Source organism: Scyliorhinus canicula, chromosome 11 (assembly GCF_902713615.1).
Source record: "Scyliorhinus canicula chromosome 11, sScyCan1.1, whole genome shotgun sequence".
NCBI classification, from domain to species: domain Eukaryota; kingdom Metazoa; phylum Chordata; class Chondrichthyes; order Carcharhiniformes; family Scyliorhinidae; genus Scyliorhinus; species Scyliorhinus canicula.
In genome coordinates, this window is record NC_052156.1 from 126,708,507 (window position 1) to 126,727,647 (window position 19,141).

General features: G+C 40.6%; 1 protein-coding gene across 1 annotated transcript in view; it reads left to right on the forward strand.

Moving 5' to 3' along the window:
• The window catches only part of dus4l (dihydrouridine synthase 4-like (S. cerevisiae)), a 101,998-nt gene that overhangs the window by 42,640 nt on the left and 40,217 nt on the right, over window positions 1-19,141 (forward strand). The window contains exons 8-9 of the mRNA XM_038812216.1: window positions 7,058-7,164; window positions 12,009-12,109. Of these exons, the coding sequence (XP_038668144.1) occupies window positions 7,058-7,164; window positions 12,009-12,109 (208 nt within the window). The remainder of the gene's footprint in view (window positions 1-7,057; window positions 7,165-12,008; window positions 12,110-19,141) is intronic.

The following is a 19,141-nucleotide window of genomic DNA, read 5'->3' on the forward strand; positions in this document are numbered from 1 at the left end:
CATATTCACATGTCACACTCGGTGAATCTTCCTTCTATCTGGTGTTTTTAGCACATAATTCACCTCACTTAATTTCCTTTCAATCTGATAAGGTCCACAAAACCTGCTTTTTAAAGGGTCACTACCACTGGTAACAACACTAAAACTTTATCTCCACTGGCAAAACTACGAACTTTGGATTTCTTGTCCGCTACCCGTTTCATCACATTTTGTGCAACTTTTAAATGTTGTCTAGCCAATTCACCTGCTCTATTTAATCATTCCCTAAAATTTGACACGTAATCCAATAATGTGATTTCTCACTCACCAATTTTTCCTTAATCAATTTAAGTGGTCCTCTTACCTCATGACCAAAAATTAGTTCAAAAGGACTAAATTTGGTTGACTCATTAGGTGCATCCCTAATTGCAAACAGTACGAATGGAATTCCTTTATCCCAATCATCTGGATAATCTTGACAATAAGCCCTCAACATTGTCTTTAATGTCTGATGCCACCTTTCTAACGGTCCCTGCAATTCTGGATGGTACGCAGTTGTTATAAATTGTTTTATTCCTAAGCTATCCATAACTTCTTTGAATAACCTTGAGGTATAATTTGATCCTTGATCCGATTGTATTTCTGTGGGTAGTCAATATCTAGCAAAGAATTTAAGTAATTCCTTCACAATCTTTTCAGCTGTAATATTACGTACTGGAATGGTCTCTGGGAACCTAGTAGACACATCCATTATAGTCAAAAGATATTGATTCGCACTTTTGGTTTTAGGAAGCGGTCCAACGCAATGAATTAGGACCCTTGTAAAAGGTTCCTCAAATGCTGGAATGGGTATTAAGGGTGCTGGTTTTATCACTGCTTGAGGTTTCCCTATCACTTGACATGTGTGACATGTCTGACAAAATTTAATGACATCTTTATGTAGTTCAGGCCAATAAAAATGTTTTTGCATTTTAGCTTGAGTTTTCCTTATTCCCAAATGACCTCCCACTGGTACCTCACGTGCAACTCGCAACACCTCCTTTCTATACTCTACCGGCAATACTACTTGATGAACTTCTGCCCACTTTTCATCCGCCTGCATATGTAAAGATCTCCATTTTCTCATCAAGACATCACTTTTACGGTAATAACACTCTGGTATACACTCAGATTCCTCTTCTGTGTATGCTTTCTGATACATCCGGTTTATTTCAATATCTTTTTGTTGTAACTCCGCCAATTTTCCTGAACTAAAAATATCCACCTCCACCTGTTCTTGTTCCTTTTCAACCATTTGATCAAAAATCGTTTCTGATAATTGCACTTCATCTTCACTCTTTGATTTCTCCTCTTGTTTAACCTGTGACTTTGCAACCTTGTTACTACACAATCCTGAAAAATCCCAGGATATTCGTCCTTCAACACTTCAGTTGTCTGATTTTCCACTGGCTTATCAACCACAGTAACCATCACTTCCACCTGGACAAGGTAGTTTCTCTATTACTCCTACTACCACCACCACTCTTCACTGGACTTTCCAACCTTACCGTATATAATGGAACACTACTCCTCTCGCCCTGAATTCCACATATTACCACCTTTTCTGGCAACATTCTTCCCAAACTACATAACTCTTCATCGCTTGCCATTAAAGATTGACTAGCTCCCGTATCTTAAAATTGTGACTTCTTTACCTGCTCCTCCTGATACACATGAGTAAACTTTACCCACACAAGTAAATTCTTTTAAAGAGATCTAGCACCTTCTTATCAATCACCTCTTGATGAGGCTGTACAATCTTTTGCCCCTCATTCGCTTCACTTGGGCTTTCCTTTACCACTTTAACAAACCCCACTGTCTTAACCTGTTTTCCCACATCAGCCTTCCCAGTGCTTTTCTTCAACCACCAACACTGACTTTACATGGCCTAGTTTATTACAGTGAAAACATTTGAAACTTTTCATTTATTTTCCACCTCCTGGATTTCTTTTTTAGTCTGAGGTATACTTTCCTTATTATCTCCCATCAGATCATCTTTACCACTTGAGCATTCCTCATGTCCCCAGTTTCTATTCCTCACAGGCGGAAACTGATGTCGGAAACCAAGCTTTGATTTATGAACAAATTCAGAATTATTTGCCATTTCAGCTGCTAACCTCGCAGTTTTAACCCTCAGCTCTTCCACATGAATTCTCACTACATCATGAATTGAATTTTTAAACTCCTTCCAAAAGTATAAGCCCTTATCCACCTATCAAAATTACTCTGTTTGATCCTTTCAAGCTCCATGTATGTTTGACCAAATCCTTTCCTTAAATTTCTAAACCTTTGTCTGTAAGCTTCAGGCACTAGTTCATATGCACCTAAGATAGATTTTTTCACCTCCTCATTCGTCCCAGATACCTCCTCCAGTAGTGATGCAAACACTTCGCTAGCCCTGCCTATCAGCTTTGTTTGAATCAGTAATACCCACATGTCCTGTGGCCATTTCATTTGTTTAGCTCCCTTCTCAAATGAAATGAAAAAGGCCTCTACCTCCTTCTCGTCAAACCTTGGCAATGCTTAGACATATTTAAATAGATTCCCACCAAGCCTTCGACTATGACACTCTTTCTCACTATCCTCATCACTCTCATCCAACTGTATGTTTCCTTTTAAGCCTGCCAATTTTAACTGACTGTCATGTTTTATGGCCATTTTCTGAAGTTCAAACTCTCTCTATCTTTTTCCCTGATCTGTATCTCCCTTGCTCTTTCTTTTTGTTCTGCTAGGGCTATTCTTTCTGTTTTCCTTTCTCTTTTCCTCTCTTTCTATTTCTTCTTCCTCTCTCTCTTTTGTATTCAAGCTGCTTTAATTCTTTCTCATGCTCCATTTGTTTAATTTGCAACTGAATTTTTGCTATTTCCAATGAGTCAAACTGTATCTCAGGCAACTTTAAATGCTTAGCCACCGCCATAATTACCTCACCTTTTCGCATTTTGTTAGGTCATGTTAACTGCAATGTTTTTTCCAAATCTAACAGTCTGCTTTTAGTCTCTGTCCGTAAGGTACTGCGTGTGACCGTCTCCACCCCCAAAAACTTCAGAGCCTCTGAAAGAGCCATTGTCCACAACATACTCCCTACTTAAAATGAAATACCACACCTGAAAAGCAACCACAATATGCTCACCCCTCCCTGTCTTTAAGTTCACTAAGCCAATCCAATAGATAGTCTTTTATCCCCATCAAGTCCCCAATTTATTATGGGCCAGGGCTTGGAGAACCCCAAAGTGTATCATGGAGTTCACCTGACCCACAACTTTTACTAGATTGTGGTATGGGGAGCACACGCCCCACTCTACAGGTGTGGTACAGCAGAAATGGAAAAGTATTTTTTAAGCAAAACAATGTTTATTCTATGAATTCAAGTTAACCTTTTTAAAACGTACAGTGAACATCTTAAGCATCCATTAATTCAAATACAACCCCCAAAGACTACAACACTAAGTAAACCTAAGCTTTCCTTTTTAACATCCATACGACTTAAAAACAAAACCTTATCAGAAGCAAATCCGGTTAAAGTCACTACTGAAAACATTTATAATTCTGAATTCACCAAATGATCAATGATAGTCTTTTGATGGCAGAGCGAACACCCGTGCACCTGCTTGGTCTGGCTTCAGCTCCAACACTAAAAACAAGACTAAAACACACCCTGCAGCCTGCTCAAAAACAAAAGTAAAAAGCTGACAGACATCCCAGCTCCACCCACTCTCTGACATCACTGCAGTAGTAAACACCCATTTCTTAAAGGTACTCTCACCACAGGTTTTATATACACACCCATTTATAAACATCCATTTCTTAAAGGTATTCTCACATGACACCTCCCCAAGGGAAAAAAAACATCAACGTCAAGACGGTTTCATTTTTCACCTTTTCACTATCCTTTAAGAAATGCACACAGTAAATATACTTTCTCGGGTATTATACCAAACAGGTATAATAATAGTTTTTTTTTCCGTTTTTCTTCCTCCAACTGAAATTGCTTCCGTTCATCACATTCGTGACAAACCATCAGCTACCACATTTTCTCGTCCTGCCATGTACTATTTTTAGATGAAATGGCTGCAAAAATAAACTCCAACGAAACAGCCGTGCATTGTTATTCCGTAATTGCTCCAAAAACATCAACGGATTATGATCAGTATATATAATGGTGTCAGATGGATTGCTGGTCACATAAATGTGATAATGTTGCAAAGTCAGAACCAAACTCAAAGTCTCCCTCTCAATCGTGGAATACTTTTTCTGGTGAGAATTCAATTTCTTTGAAAAATAACCAATAGGCCGCCCTAGCCCTTCGTTGTCGTCTTGTAGAAGCACCGCGCCTACACCCACCTCACTCCCGTCAACCGCCACTTTGAATGGTTTCGTATAATTTAGAATGGCTAACAGGAGCAGAGGTTAACACAGCCTTCAGGCCGTCAAATGCCTGTTGACACTCTGCTGTCCACTGGAATTTGTTACGCTTCTTGAGCAAGTCTGTCAGTGGAGCGACCACGCTGCTAAAATTGGGTACAAATTTCCTGTAAAATCCACTTATACCAAGAAATCGCATTATTTCCCGTCGTGTCAAGGGTATCGGAAACTCCCCGATAATTTTTGTTTTCACGTCCCATGGGACCATTGTATGGCTAAGGAATGTGACTTGGGTCTTTCCAAATTCACTTTTGGCTAGGTTTATCACCAAACCCACCTCCTGAAGTCGATCGAATAACTCCATCAGATGTTTCAAATGTTCTGTCCATGTCTGGCTGAAAATTACCAGATCGTATACCGCACAATTGGGTAATCCTGAAACGACTTTGATAGTTAACCGTTGAAATGTGGCTCGCATAACTTTGAATTGGTATATACCATCTGGAGTCACAAAAGCTGAAATCTCCTTCATCCTTTCGGATAAAGGTACCTGCCAGTAACCTTTGAGTAAATCCAATTTGGAAATAAAAGCTGATTGTCCCGCTTTCTCAATGCAATCCTCCAAACGTGGGACAGGATAAGAGTGCCACTGTGCCACCGTGCTGCCCTAACACCCTTTCTTAAAGGTACTCTCTCATGACAGACACAAGGAAGAATTGATTTGTTTTTGATGAAGATCCAGATCCTGGAATTTTTTTAAGGATCCTTTAACATTGATAGATGGGGCAAATTGACATTTCAAAATGTTGTGGGTTGCTTTATTTAGAAAAGTGTTTTTCAAACTTTTTCTCCCGGGATCCACTTTTGCCAACAGGCTGACCTTTGCCACCTTCACCAACAGGCATTCGCACATTCGACATGCCACATTCACTTACCTTTATTGTGAACGGGGAGCCTACTTGGCCCTCACGATCTCACTCCAGTCAGGCTCACAGGAGGAGAGGGCAATGTGTTTTATCAGGTGCAGACGTCAGCCAGTACGTTTGTGTCATCTTCCATCTTTGTGAGAACGGAAAATCCAACTTCACACATGTAGTTCGTCATGAAGGGCAATAGCAACAAAATGCTTGTTTTACTCAGCACTGGATACTCCAAGGAGCTACTCCAGAATGCTGACAGCCTCATGGGCTTTTGGTGTGTTTTTAATGTGCTGTCACAGGTCAGGTACAGCAGTGTAGTCAGCTTTAAGTTAATAACTGACTCTGGGTTCTCAACCTCAAAAGGAATGTTTCACCCACCACTTCTCTTTCAAAATCTGAAACTTCTCTCACTTGCCAGTACTTCCTGGCAGAGAACATACACATACTTTGCATCCTTATTTGCATTGGCACAATTGAAAAAAACATGCCTTAAGAAATCATCTTTATACTACTACTCCCGGGAGAAAAAGTTTGAAAAACACTGTTCTAAATAAAGCAAGTTAAGTTTCTTCTTTATTGGCTGCTAACCAGCGACCCTGGAGCTCTGTACAGAGCTAACACTAGCACTGCTCTGTCCTGCCATGGATTCTCCAGCAGATTCAAATGTGAGATCCTGACCAGTAGGTATTCTGCCTAATTGTGTCTCTGGCCTTCTCTTAAAAGAAAATGATATCTTCACAGTCCCCTTGCCTTGTTTGACGCAGCTAGAAAATGGAAGAAGCTCTCCTCCATGGTTTGGCGCCAGAAGCACAAACATAAGGTGCTTGATGTCAAGTGTACGTGCAGGGTATGTGACCTGCTCACTGTTGCCGCATATGGCTGGAAGACTGCATACGGTCTAATTTCCTTCTTGTTTAAAAGGCAGCAGTGGCTGGCATTCTCAATAAAATGCTGGTCATGGCTGTTGAGTGCTTCTCCTGAAATGAGCCTGGCAACTGTCTGAGGCTGAACCAGACTGTTTGCAACCTTGCGTTGGATTTAACACTAACCTGAGCCAGCAAACCGCAAGAACACTGCAACTGATTGCTCTGCAACCCTCTCAACACTTTCCCACGACCCACACTTTGAAAAACCCCGATGTTGATAATTAAAGAATGTTGATAATGAATTTAGAACATTGTGAATTGTCTCAGTTGCTGTGGTAGAATTTGTCACAGCTTAAATGTAAGTTTTCAGAGCAAGTTGTTGGATGTGGATTGACCTGAAGCCTCTTCAGTGAGTTGGAGCTCTTAATAAAAAGGTGGGATTTTTCTGCTTCGTCATTTTTGAGCATCAGCCAGAGAACAGCAAAGTCATTGTAATAATGTTGAATTAGCACTGTAATCACGGTGCCGAGGTCCCGGGTTTGATCCCGGCCCCTGGTCACTGTCCTCGTGGAGTTTGCACAATCTTCCCGAGTTTGCGTGGGTCTCACCCCACAACTCAAAAAACGGGCAGGGTAGGTGGATTGGCCACGCTAAATTGCCCCTTAAGTGGAAAAAAAATCATTGGGCACTCTAAATTTAATTTTTTTTTAAAAGAATTAGCACCGTAGCAGAGGATGCATTCTACTGAGTGTCTCCTTCATTTGTTTGGAAGTATCACCCAACGAACTTGAAAATCAAACCAAACTAGCTATTGCAGATCAAGTATTAAGTCAAATGTTTTTCAGAATAAATCCTAATACATGATTATGCTATTGTGGTTTCTCTTGGTAGGTTTCATCGAGTACAATGACATTGCAGTGGGTTGCAGTTGCATCTTTCTTGTATGCAGAAATAGGCTTTGTTTTGTTTCTATGTTTACCGTTCATCTCCCCTCGAAGGTAAGTTTTGCAAACTTTATTAATAATGTTAATTTAACTGAGATTTATTTTCTATAATGCCTCAGAATTCACATATGTACATGCAGTCCGATTTCTATTGCAATTGTGGGATATACAAAACTTTTTAAAAGAAATTTGAACTTCCAGTCAATAGCTGAAATGGCAACACCTTTTACATTTTAAGACATTTACAGTAACAGACTAAAGTACCATGACTAAACCCTATTTTTGGTAGACAACTTTAAACTACACGACAGTTTTCCCCTTTAACACAACCAAAAAACTCTACTTTTCAAGTTTACCTTACTCCGCTCTTTAAGTAGACATTCAAGGGTAGCACGGTGGCACAGCGGTTAGCACTGTTGCCTCAGATGCTGAGGATCTGGGTTCGAATCCCGGCCTTGGACCACTGTCTGTGTCGAGTTTGCGCATTCTCCCCGTGTCTGCGTGAGTTTCACCCCCGCAACCCAAAGATGTGCAGAGTAGGAGGATTGGCCATGCTAAATTGCCCCTTAATTGGAAAAAATGATTGGGTAATCTAATTTTTTTTTAAAGTAGACATTCAATTCTCCCATAACTAGCCCAAAGTGATTCTTATTTCCTGAGGGTTTACTTCCATTATTTTCCTTTCTCAGCCTGGTAACTTGTAATCTCAGAATTGTTCTTCACAGTGAGAGATTTCCTGGAGATTCCCTCCTTAGCGCCAGCTATGTGAATCTTTCAGCCTCGTTTTAGCACCTCATGAATTTGATCTTTTTAGCTGGGCATGAAAGCCTCCCACAATCCTACACTGAACCACTGAGACTTTCAGCATCTAGTTGCTCTGTCTCTCCCGGACCCTGGCAGGCTGCCTGTGTTTGAGAGTTTTAAGGATATTTTTGAAACCCTTCCCCTCTCCACCCATTTCCAAGGTAAGATGAATCACATGCACTTGATATTCAGATAGAAATGCTGATCAGCTGTCCTTGAGATCCCAACTCTCTTTTATCTTGGAAGTAAATGAACAGTTTCAAGCATAACTTTACAACGCATCATTCTCAACACTGAGATTTTGGAGACTATAAGTCTTAACTGTAGATGCTTCTGTCAGTATCTCCAAATTGCTTAATAATGTTAGTTTAAGTGGGGTTTATTTTCTAGTTCAAAATAATGCCTCAGAATTCGCACATATAGATGCAGTCTGAATAATGTTGGAGCTGTGAGATATATAAAACTTCGAATTTTTTTTTAAAAATTGAACTTCCGGTTAATATCTGAAAGACGATTTCACATTTTAAGATAATTACTATAACAAACAAACTAAAAACACTATCGACTAAACTTTACACCACCTTCCCAGCAAAACAATCTGGGCCTTACTTTAATATTTAACAACCACTTTACCCAGGCCCCTTGTCAGACAGACTTCGGAACCAGTCATATGGCTGCCTTCATTTTACTTTAAATTAAATACATAGTCCTAAAAATAGCAAACTTATAAACCTCGTAATTGTAAGAATTTTCAGCTTGAAATTATAGTTTCACGGCAATGCATCATATTAACATTTCTCCTTTACTATCTTTCAACATAAAATCTGCCCTTGGAACATAGATCAGGATCCTCCGGCCGCATTCAAAGTCAATGGAGATTTCCATTGTCGGAGTCATGCCTGTGTCATTCTTGCATCAGGCAGGGTGGAAGAATCCAGCCCATAGTTGCTTGGTACATGCACGTTATCCACCGCCATGGTGACCTGATTAGCTTTGTATCCTGAATAATATTAGACTAATGAGTAAGGTACAGATAATGAAATATAAGCTCTTAATGGTAACTCATAACCACGGGTATCTTGATGACGCTCAGCTCCACCTCACCACCACTTGTCTCAACATGAAATCCACTACTGGATGATTAGTAATTTTATCAAGCTAAATATTGAGAAGACTTTAGTCATTGTCTTTGGTGCCTACCTCAAATATCCTTCCATAGCCACCACAATATCCCTCTGCCTGGCAACTGTCTGATGCTGATCCAGACTGTTTACAACCTTGGTGTTATATTTAACACTAATCTGAGCCAGCAAACATCACCAAGGCTGCCTGTTTTGATCTCTGTAACATTTTCCTACTCCCTGCCTTAGCTTATCTGCTGGTGAACCATCATTCATGCAATTACTACCTCTAAACTTCACTTTTAATGTTTTCCTAGCCAACGTCGCATCTTCCATCCCATATAAAATAAATCTCATCCAAAACTCAGCTGCACACATTCTAAGCCTGTTTGCCCATCACGCCTCTGCTTTCTGACCTACATTGGTTCAAGATCCAGCAAAGCCTCAATTTTAAAATTCTCATCTTTCCAAATTGTTCCCTACATCTAACATCCTCAAGCCCTACAAAACTTTGGGATTTGTGAGTCCCTCCAATTCTCACCTCTTGCACTTCTTTGACTTAAATCAGTACACTAATGTTTATGACTGTGCTTTCGGCTGCCTCGGCTCTAAGGTCCTGAATTACCTTCCTAAACACCTGACTGTCCCCCTTTTCTCCCTTAAGATACTCCTTAAAGTCTACCTCTTTGACCAAGGTTTTCATCACCTATCCTGATAGCTGCTTGTGTGGCTTCATGTCAAAGTTGTCAAAATAATCAAGAGTTACTTAAAAGGCCACTTGTGAAAAATACTCTCCCCATCAAAAGCTCATACAGCTGTTAAATAAGTTTACTCGAGATCTGTATAAACAAACCCTACTGAGCAGAATCCAGCACGGTAGCACAGTGGTTAGCACTATTGCTTCACCGCGCAAGGTACCCGGGTTCGATTCCCGGCTTGGGTCACTGTCTGCGCGGAGTCTGCACGTTCTCTTCGTGTCTGCGTGGGTTTCCTCCAGGTGCTCCGGTTTCCTCCCACAGTTGAAAGATGTGCGGGTTAGATGGATTGGTCACGCTAAATTGCCCCTAGTGTCCAGAAATTAAGAGCGGTTGCTGGATTATGGGTGGAGGTGTGGGCTTAGGTACGGTACTTTTTCAGGGGCCGGTGTAGACCGAATGGCCTCCTTCAGCACTGTAAATTCTTTGATTCATTGTGGACATTGAAGGCAGCCAACCATTCAAATTGTCATTCCTCTGAACAACTGCATAATCAAACCCTGCTGATCAGCATCAATTTGAAGCTTCAAAGACAACTAGAAGCTCAAATATCTGTCAAAGCTTTGAAATAGCCAAACAGATAGTGAGCTATTCTTTCAGGGTAAAAACACTTTTCAACTTTCAGAATATTGTTCTTTCTCTTGACAACTTGCCATTAGTCAGAAGTAACAGCCTAGCAACCACATTATTTAATGGCCACTTACCTTTTATATCACAGCACTGTCAGTACTCACTGTAGTAAAATTGCTATCACTTAGGCTACAGCATTTTCTAAGACCTGTGTGTTGTGTTCTTTGTTTTAGTCCTTTCAGGGTGGTGATGGTTGTAGTGTTAACAAAGAACAGCAAGCAGTGTTTTAACAAATAAAGCTAATTTATTACACAACACTCAATTAGATTCAAATATTTTACTAAGGAATTAGTTAAGTAAAGATTGCACTATACATTTACACTATTAACTATACTATTAGTTCAACTATCTCACAACTACTCTGTTTTGCTTCTCTTGTCCTCTCCTGCCCTCTCCTCTGTCTCTCATCTGTCTCCATCTATCTCCCAGATGTCAAGGACGCATGTGATATTTATATGCTTGCTCTATCGCACCATCTACTGACTAGAGTAGTAACATTACATTAATCCTTTGTGTGCTTTACAATAGCCACATATTATGACACTGAAGTAGGCAACACCGTTTGTACTGATCTTTCATATGGTTCACACCTCCAAACTATTGTACACCCATGGTTCATGAAACCTCTCTGCTGATGTGGTTTATGTCACCAATCTAAACTTGCCCGCCTGCATCAAAAATACGGAAATTCCAAAATGCCAACACCAATAATGATGCCAGCGTTTTTTGCACAGCAGTGTGTGCAGAGTCCCGACATACCCCCTTCCCTTTGCTGATGAAAATATGCTGCCAGTAGAATTAGCAGAATTCTCAGATTTGGGTTGCAGCGGTCAATTTTAAAGTCCACATGGCGCACTTCGACCGTGCATTGGGACAGGAAGTTTTTGCCCTTGGTCTCCAAATAAGGAAAATAATATAAAGGCACTGGAGGAGGTGCAAAAGGATGATGCCAGAATAGAAACATATAAAATAAGAACAGGAGTAGGTCACTTGTCCCTTGGAGCCTGCTCAGCCACTCAATATAATCAGGGCAGATCCTCTTTCTCAACTGCAGACTCCCGTGCTCTCCCCATACCCCTTGACACAGAATCGATGAACTATTGAGAAATAGTGAACAAACTATTTTGCTGTATTCTCCAGAGAACAGAAAGTGGTGACCCAGTGAAGGTCTTTCAAAATTATGAAGTGGTTCGGTAGGATAGACAGAGAAAGGAATTCCCTTTTGAGGAATCTAAAATTAATGATCATTAAAATAAGATGGTCATTAATAAATCCAATAGGTAATTCAGGAGAAACCTCTTTACCCAGAAAATTGTTAAAATGTGGACTTGCTACCACAGACTGGTTAAGATGAATAGCATAAATGACTTTAAGGGAAAGCTAGATAACTGCATGATGGAGAAAGGAGTAGATTAATATGGTGGGAGGAGACTCATTTGCACTGAATGGCCTCTTCACGGCTGTAAGTAATGTGTAACAATCTAATGCATCTTCAAAAGTAGTCTCTTCATTCTTCAAGTGATCTTAACAAATAATAACTAAAGAGTTTGAATTTTTTACAGTATTGTGATTTGTATTTGTGTTTCAGATGGTTGAAAGTTTTCAATTTCCGTTTATGGGAGAAAATTGCTTCTTACTGGAATAGAGCATTCCTCACAATCATTATAGTCTTGGTTGTCTTGTTCTTTGGTAAGTGGGGCTTTCTACAGAGAAATGCAAACTTTTTCAGGATTAAAAAAAAAACAATTATAAGGATGTGTAACCTGTACATTTTGTACATGTATTGAAACAAAAACATTAGCTTACTGCTTTCTCTTTATGATCTAGCTTTCTTCATTTTTATTGAACATCAGTTTTTGTTTTTTTTAGGTTTTTTCCACATATTGTGATTCTACATATTGTGATTTATCGGAACCATGTTTAAATTTGTTTTCCGATTAATTTTTACTCAAAAGATTTTTGCTAACTGATCTTGGTTTTCCGATTTAGGACTTAGTCACCATTGCGACAACAGTAATAAAATCAAAAATAGTCGCAATATTCCAACAGACCAAACCAGCAAACAAATAAAAACAGAAAATGCTAATAAAACTCTGCAGGCCCAGTAGCATCTGTGGAGAGAGAAAGTGTTACCTCACATCCCATAAAATATTTTTATTTTAAAATCAAGACAGAGATAAATAGATTTTTAAATATTCAGGGAATTAAAGGAATCCAGCAAAAATTGTAGTTAACATACAAGATCAGCTATAGTCTTCCTTAATGGCTGAAGATAATTGAGGGACTGTATGGCCTATTTCTCCTCTGGTTTTCTATGTTGTGTTCTAAGAAAGAAATTGAAATGCGCAAACTCATCACAACCTGTCCTCCAATTGGTTTGATAGCTTTTTGAAGTATTAGTTTAAAACTAGCAGAGGCCTGCAAAACATTTGGAGACAGACTAGTATCTCTATTGCAACAGAACTTTTTTAGTTATTCTTTCACCAAGGACATGAACAGAATCAAAATGCCTCACTCTGAAAAAGGCCACATAATGCTGTCCGTGTGTAAAAACAGGCCTAGGAATATAAATACCGCAAAGTTTTACCAGTCACTTGGAGACCGATAGCTTCTGAAAAGAGATATGAATTTCGCAGTGACCAGCTGAAAGGATCACACATTTCATTGTGACAAACACAATAAGGCTGGATTCTTCAGCCGCGCCAGCCAGAAGATCGCCACAGATGGGATGGGGATCATGTAAAGATCCGTTGACCTCGGGCAGGACTTTCCGGTCGGCAGGTGGGCAAGACCAAAGAATCCCACCCATAGAATCAACTTAGATTGAACATTACTTATGCAACTAACACACTAAGCTGCAGAAAAGACATTTCACACAACCAAAAAACCCTTGTCGCCTTTATAAATTAAATCTGCATAAACATGTATTGTTAAGTTTAAAATGCAACTCTTGGCGTTAACAGGACACCTTCTCCCTACTTTGTCAAGATGAATCTTCCAATGATTTTTAAGCAAACTTCTCTTCACTCAATCCTTTGAGCATAATCAAATGGATTCCCAATGTCATGTTTAGTCTGATCCATGGAATCCCTACAGTCAGCACTGACCCTCCAAACGAGCACCTTACTTAGGCCCAATTCCCTGCCCTATCCTAATAACCCCACCTAACCTGCACATCTTTGGACATTTAAGGGGCAATTCAGCATGGCCAAGTAAGCTAACCTGCACATTTTTCGACTGAGAGAGGAAACCGGAGCACCCGGATGAAACGCGCAGATGCTGGGCGAACGTGCAAACTCCACACAGAGAATCACCCAAGGCTAGAATTGAACCTGAATGTTTGTGTTCTGAGTCAGCAGTGCTAACCATTGTGCCACTGTGCCGCCCTCAGATGATTCTGTGGTCTCCCTTGAGGATGGGTTCTGCCCTCACCAGCTCCTCTGTTGATGATTAACCCATAGCAGCACCTATAGTAAGCCTACTTACTCCAATTTCTTCTGTCTACCACATGAGTCTGAGAGTGTGCAGCAATAAGGCCAACTACCATGTCCTTTGTGTCCAGGTGTTAAAGCTTGTGCTTGGTTTTGAACAAATTTTGAACCTGGGCCCCTGACCTCATAGCAACCAGGTCACATCGCTCATTGGCAAGCAAAGTTCAATACAACTTAACACCACCTCCCAGGGCAGCATGGTCACGCAGGGTTAGCACTGCTGTCTCACAGCGCTGAGGACCCAGATTTGATCCCGGCCTCGTGTGGAATTTGCACATTCTGTCCGACTCTGCATGGGTCTTACCCTCACAACTCAAAAAGATGTGCAGGGTCGGCAAATTCTCTTAATTGGGCAAAAAAAAATTGGGAACTCTAAATTTATTTTTTAAAAGACACCACCACCCAATTCCAAGGCACCCTGTTTTACCATAAATTAAAGGAGAGTGTTACAAGATAGTCCCCTTGTAAATACTAGTGCCAACGACAATAGTCATAGAATGTGAAAGTCTAATTGGAAACTATTTTCTCCTAAATTGTAGAGATAGGTTTACATATAATCAAAGCAAAATGCTGCGGATGCTGGAAATCTGAAATAAAAACAGAAAATGCTGGGATAAACTCAGCCGATCTTTTTTTAAAAATAAATTTAGAATACCCAATTCATTTTTTCAAATTAAGGGGCAATTTAGCGTGTCCAAACCACATAGCCTGCACATCTTTGGGTTGTGGGGGCGAAACCCACGCAAACACGGGGAGAATATGCAAACTCCACACGGACAGTAACCCAGAGCCGGGATCGAACCTGAGACCTCCGCGCTGTGAGGCAGCAGTGCTAGCCACTGTGCTGCCCTTAAACTCAGCAGGTCTGGCAGCATCTGTGTCGCAAGAAACACGGTTAATGTTTTGGGTCCATATGACCCTTCTACAAATACTATCGAAGGGTCATACGGATTTGAACTGTTAACTGTGTTTCTCTAGGTTTTCACCTGATAAGTGCGGCATGGTAGCACAGTGGTTAACACTTGCTTAACAGCGCCAGGGTCCCAGGTTCGATTCCCGGCATGGGTCACCGTCTGTACGGAGTCTGCACGCTCTCCCTGTGTCTGCATGGATTTCCTCCGCGTGGTCAGGGTAATTTGGACACTCTGAATTCTCCCTCTGCGTATCCGAACAGGCGCCGGAATGTGGTGACATGGGGCTTTTCACAGTAACTTCATTGCAGTGTAAGCATACTTGTGACAATAAAGATTATTATATTATTGAAAGGAAGACCCTTTCCTTGAAATCCGCCTGTTATAATTTCAGAATGTATTGTAAGAAGCAGCATCCTAATTACCAATTGTTCCATGCGAAGATCCATCTTTAAGGTTTCACTGCCACATTATAAACTGCTTCATCCTTGAGTATACATTTGTGAAGAGGCGTACTAGAGTTGACGTAAAAACTTGAGTCTGTGATATCAGCATCATCTTCTGCAGAATTCACTTGACAGCTTTTCTAATTTTTTTTCATTCAAACCTAATGAATCTTAATTTTTAGAACAAAGAATAGCTTCCGCATAACAAATTGTATCAAATCATTGTGTGCCCCTGCTCCTCCATTAGCTCATTCTGTGTGTCCCATGCATGCTGCTTCAGCTCTTCCAGTCGTAGGTTCCCATTTGCAGCTGCTCGAGAGAGAGAGAGAGAGAGAGAGAGAGAGAGAGAGAGAGAGAGACTATAATTGAAGGGGCAGCAACGGCAGAGGGAGGGAACGTATGATTGGAAGTCGAGGTGTGGTTATTTTTGCTGGTCCAGCAGCCACCATGCAGAAGAATTTCAACCGAGTCATAACCAATTGCTTTTTATCCAGCTGCTGGACAGCTTGTCCAATCTGTTTGACATCCTCCAGGAGACTGAGACAATCTGTTTGGCTTCCTCCAAGATGCTGAGGCAAAGAAACAAAAAAGAAGAAAAAGAGGAGAGTGTCAGTAAGCTGAAAAACCTTGCCTAATATTGAGGTCGGGAGGGGGTCTACGGGAGCCACTGCTCAGCCTCGCACCAGTATGGACCTGACTGCCATCCCTATCGATGGGAATGGGGTACTAGGTTGACCTTTTTGCAGTGACAGAGCGCAGATCAGTTCTCAGGATATTGTTTTGAGGGGAGGTGAGAACATTTGCAGTGATTAAAGAGAGGGTTAGGAATCCAGGTCTGAATCTGGTGCACATAAAGCCAATTAATGGCACTGGGCCCAGGCCCTTACAATTAAGTCCCCGTGTGATAGCTTCAATCAGAACGCAAGAGCCATGTGGGCAGCTTATCTGGAGAGACTAACAGCGCCATGAATTTCTCATTGTCTGGGTGCAGCTTGCCCTTTGACAATTATTTGCATTTTGGGCACTCGACATTAAATAATTTAACATTTCCAAGTCTGATGCTTTTAAGAAACTTGGAAAGCAGTAATGTTTTTGGTTGTGCGGGAAGATAATAGAGCTGAAGCATCAGAATGACCTGTTTCCGTTGGACGTTGCTGTGTGTGTAGTTTGTGTTTTCTGTTATGATTATCAAATGTTAAGGTTTTGGAGAGCCAAGCTCACCTGCACATTGGACAAGTTATTATTTACTATTCAGCTGTTGCCACTTCAGATTAGTACCATTATTCTCAAAACATTGCTGTTCGCCAGCTCCTGCAATCAGTTTTGAAATGTTCCTCGTAGTTGACAGTGTTATAGCATTTGATTTGTCCACGAATCTCTATTCTTGTTCATTCTGATTTGCTTGCCATTCCAATTTGCTGCACAGAATATTGTTTGGTTATCTTGATTCATCCCTCTAAATGACATAACTGCGCTCTTATCAGCATTACCACAAGACAGAATTTTTTGTGCATTTAAGGATAACTCGATTGCTAATTTGTCCTGCTGTTAAATACAGTAAAATAAGCAAGAAAAGCACATACGGGCAACATTACACTTGCTTTTGATTTTTCTTCTGAAATTTCTTTCCAGCATCCAAGGATAATTGAGTGTGATGTCTAGATTTTAACCCAACATAAACTATGACTATCTCCATTTCACAAGCTACTTATCTGTATTCCTAGCAGCATGTTTCACATAGTATTTGATCATTTGTGACTTTATTTTTATTGTTTACGATCTCTCTGTTCATACAGCTTATCAAAATGGCTCATTAACCATTGTGAGCAAAAGTGATTGGTAATTTTGTCATGTTCTGTGATTGAAATATTTTGATACTCTGTCTACATTATTAATACCTTTTTAAAGAATTTATAACTAAATTATGCCGTCTCAATTTTTTGACATCGATGAAGAAATCTCACTTCAGTTATTTATATCAACAGTGTGTTATTGGTCGGAGCTGTTCAGCGCTAATTAATGCAAGATAAACGAGAAAAACTGCACATCTCTGACGAGCACGTTTATCTACGTTAAATGCATAGATGCAATATTTGTTCTTGAGTGGCATGATGGATATGAGTCACTCCTTTTTATATCTAGGATCTGCTAAAATGCAAAACCAAACCAGTCAGTTGATACTGAAATATTTATGAGTAATTTTTCAGACCATGTTCTGTTGTTAGTATGGACTTCACTGTGCATTATGTGCATGAATTGCATTGAATGCTGAAATGCTGAGATCATTTTGGTGATTTCATACAAATGTATGTCTTGAAGATAAACAGGTCAACGGGGGTTATGATCTGGGGGATAGGTTGTTGGGAGTGCCCCCAATGAGCATGGGGACCCCAAAGAATGCCCCTTCCCCATCCCGTGCAGTACAAGCTGCTGGAATACCCACCTGGCATCAGCCTCCCCTTGCATGGGTAATATCAGGGAAGAGGCAGACTGAGTAGCCATAATTCAGCACTTGAGGATCTCAAGAGTCCCAAGGGTGGACAAGCTGCCTGATGATCCCCCCCCCCCCCCCCCCCCCCCACACACACACACACACACACCGTAAAATGTGAGACTGGTCATTGCAAAGGCCACACGTTGCACTTTATGCACCCCCTGCTTTAAGGTACTCACATGAGAGGTCATAAAATCCAGCCAATGTTTCTACCTATTTGAAGTCTTAATAATTCCAGCCATTTGAAGTGGCTTTAAAGTATGTGTGCTGTTTTGAACTGAGAACGGTTGCGTGTGACAGGTAAATATTTTCATTCATAGAATCCTACAGTGCAGAAGGAAACCATTCTGTCCATCGTGTCTGCACTGACCCTTTGAGAGACCACCGTACATAGGTCCAATCCTACACCCTATTCCTGCAACCCCACCCTAAGGAGCAATCTAGCGTGGACAATCCACACAACTTGCACATGTTTGGACTGCGGGAGGAAACTGGAGCACCCGGAGGAACCTCACGCAGGCATGGGGAGAATGTGTAAACTCCATACATACAGCCACTCGAGGTCAAAATCGAATCCCAGTCCCTGGTGTTGTGAGGCAGTGGTACTAACCACTGTGTACATACATAAAAATCATAAAAAGTGATATAATTATATGATTCCTTGTCACAAATTTTCCGACATCCCTGAATAAGGTAGATATTTCTTCTGGTGGGGGAGTCCAGAGCAACAGAACATAACCTTAAAGTTAGAGCTAGGCTGTGCATAGTTGATGTCAGGTATTACTACTTCATGCAAAGGGTAGTGTAAATATGGAACTCTTTCCCCAAAAAAACTGTTAAGGCAAGTTGCCTATACAATTTGGGATTGGTAGACCTCTGGAGGGAAGAACTGTTGAACTGAGGCACATAGCTAGAGTTGAGATACAAATAATCCATTATCTGATTAAATATCAGAACATGCCAAAAGGCTGAATGGTAGACTTGTTGTGCTTACAGAGGAAAGTATTAGTGCTGGGTACTGAGATCTGGACTATCTGATAGTTTCTACACAAACAATTTGGCCCTGATACATAACGAAGCATGTTTATGAATGTTTTTCAAGCAATGTGAACAGAAAGTTGAGTTCAGACTGATAAACTATGTATGAACTTTCAATTATTTGATGGTATGAGATGGTTAAACTGATGCACATTTTATGTTTTATTTCCCCCTTCCCATGCCAACATTTTCTGTCTCCTGTGGAGTGGGTTCCTTGTTGTATGGTTTGATGTCCATCAGCAAAGGACCATTATTTATCTGTGAGTCTTGACACTGACTTTCAGTACTCCATTGTACCACATAATATTTGTCTGATATTTACATACACCAATGCAGCAGTG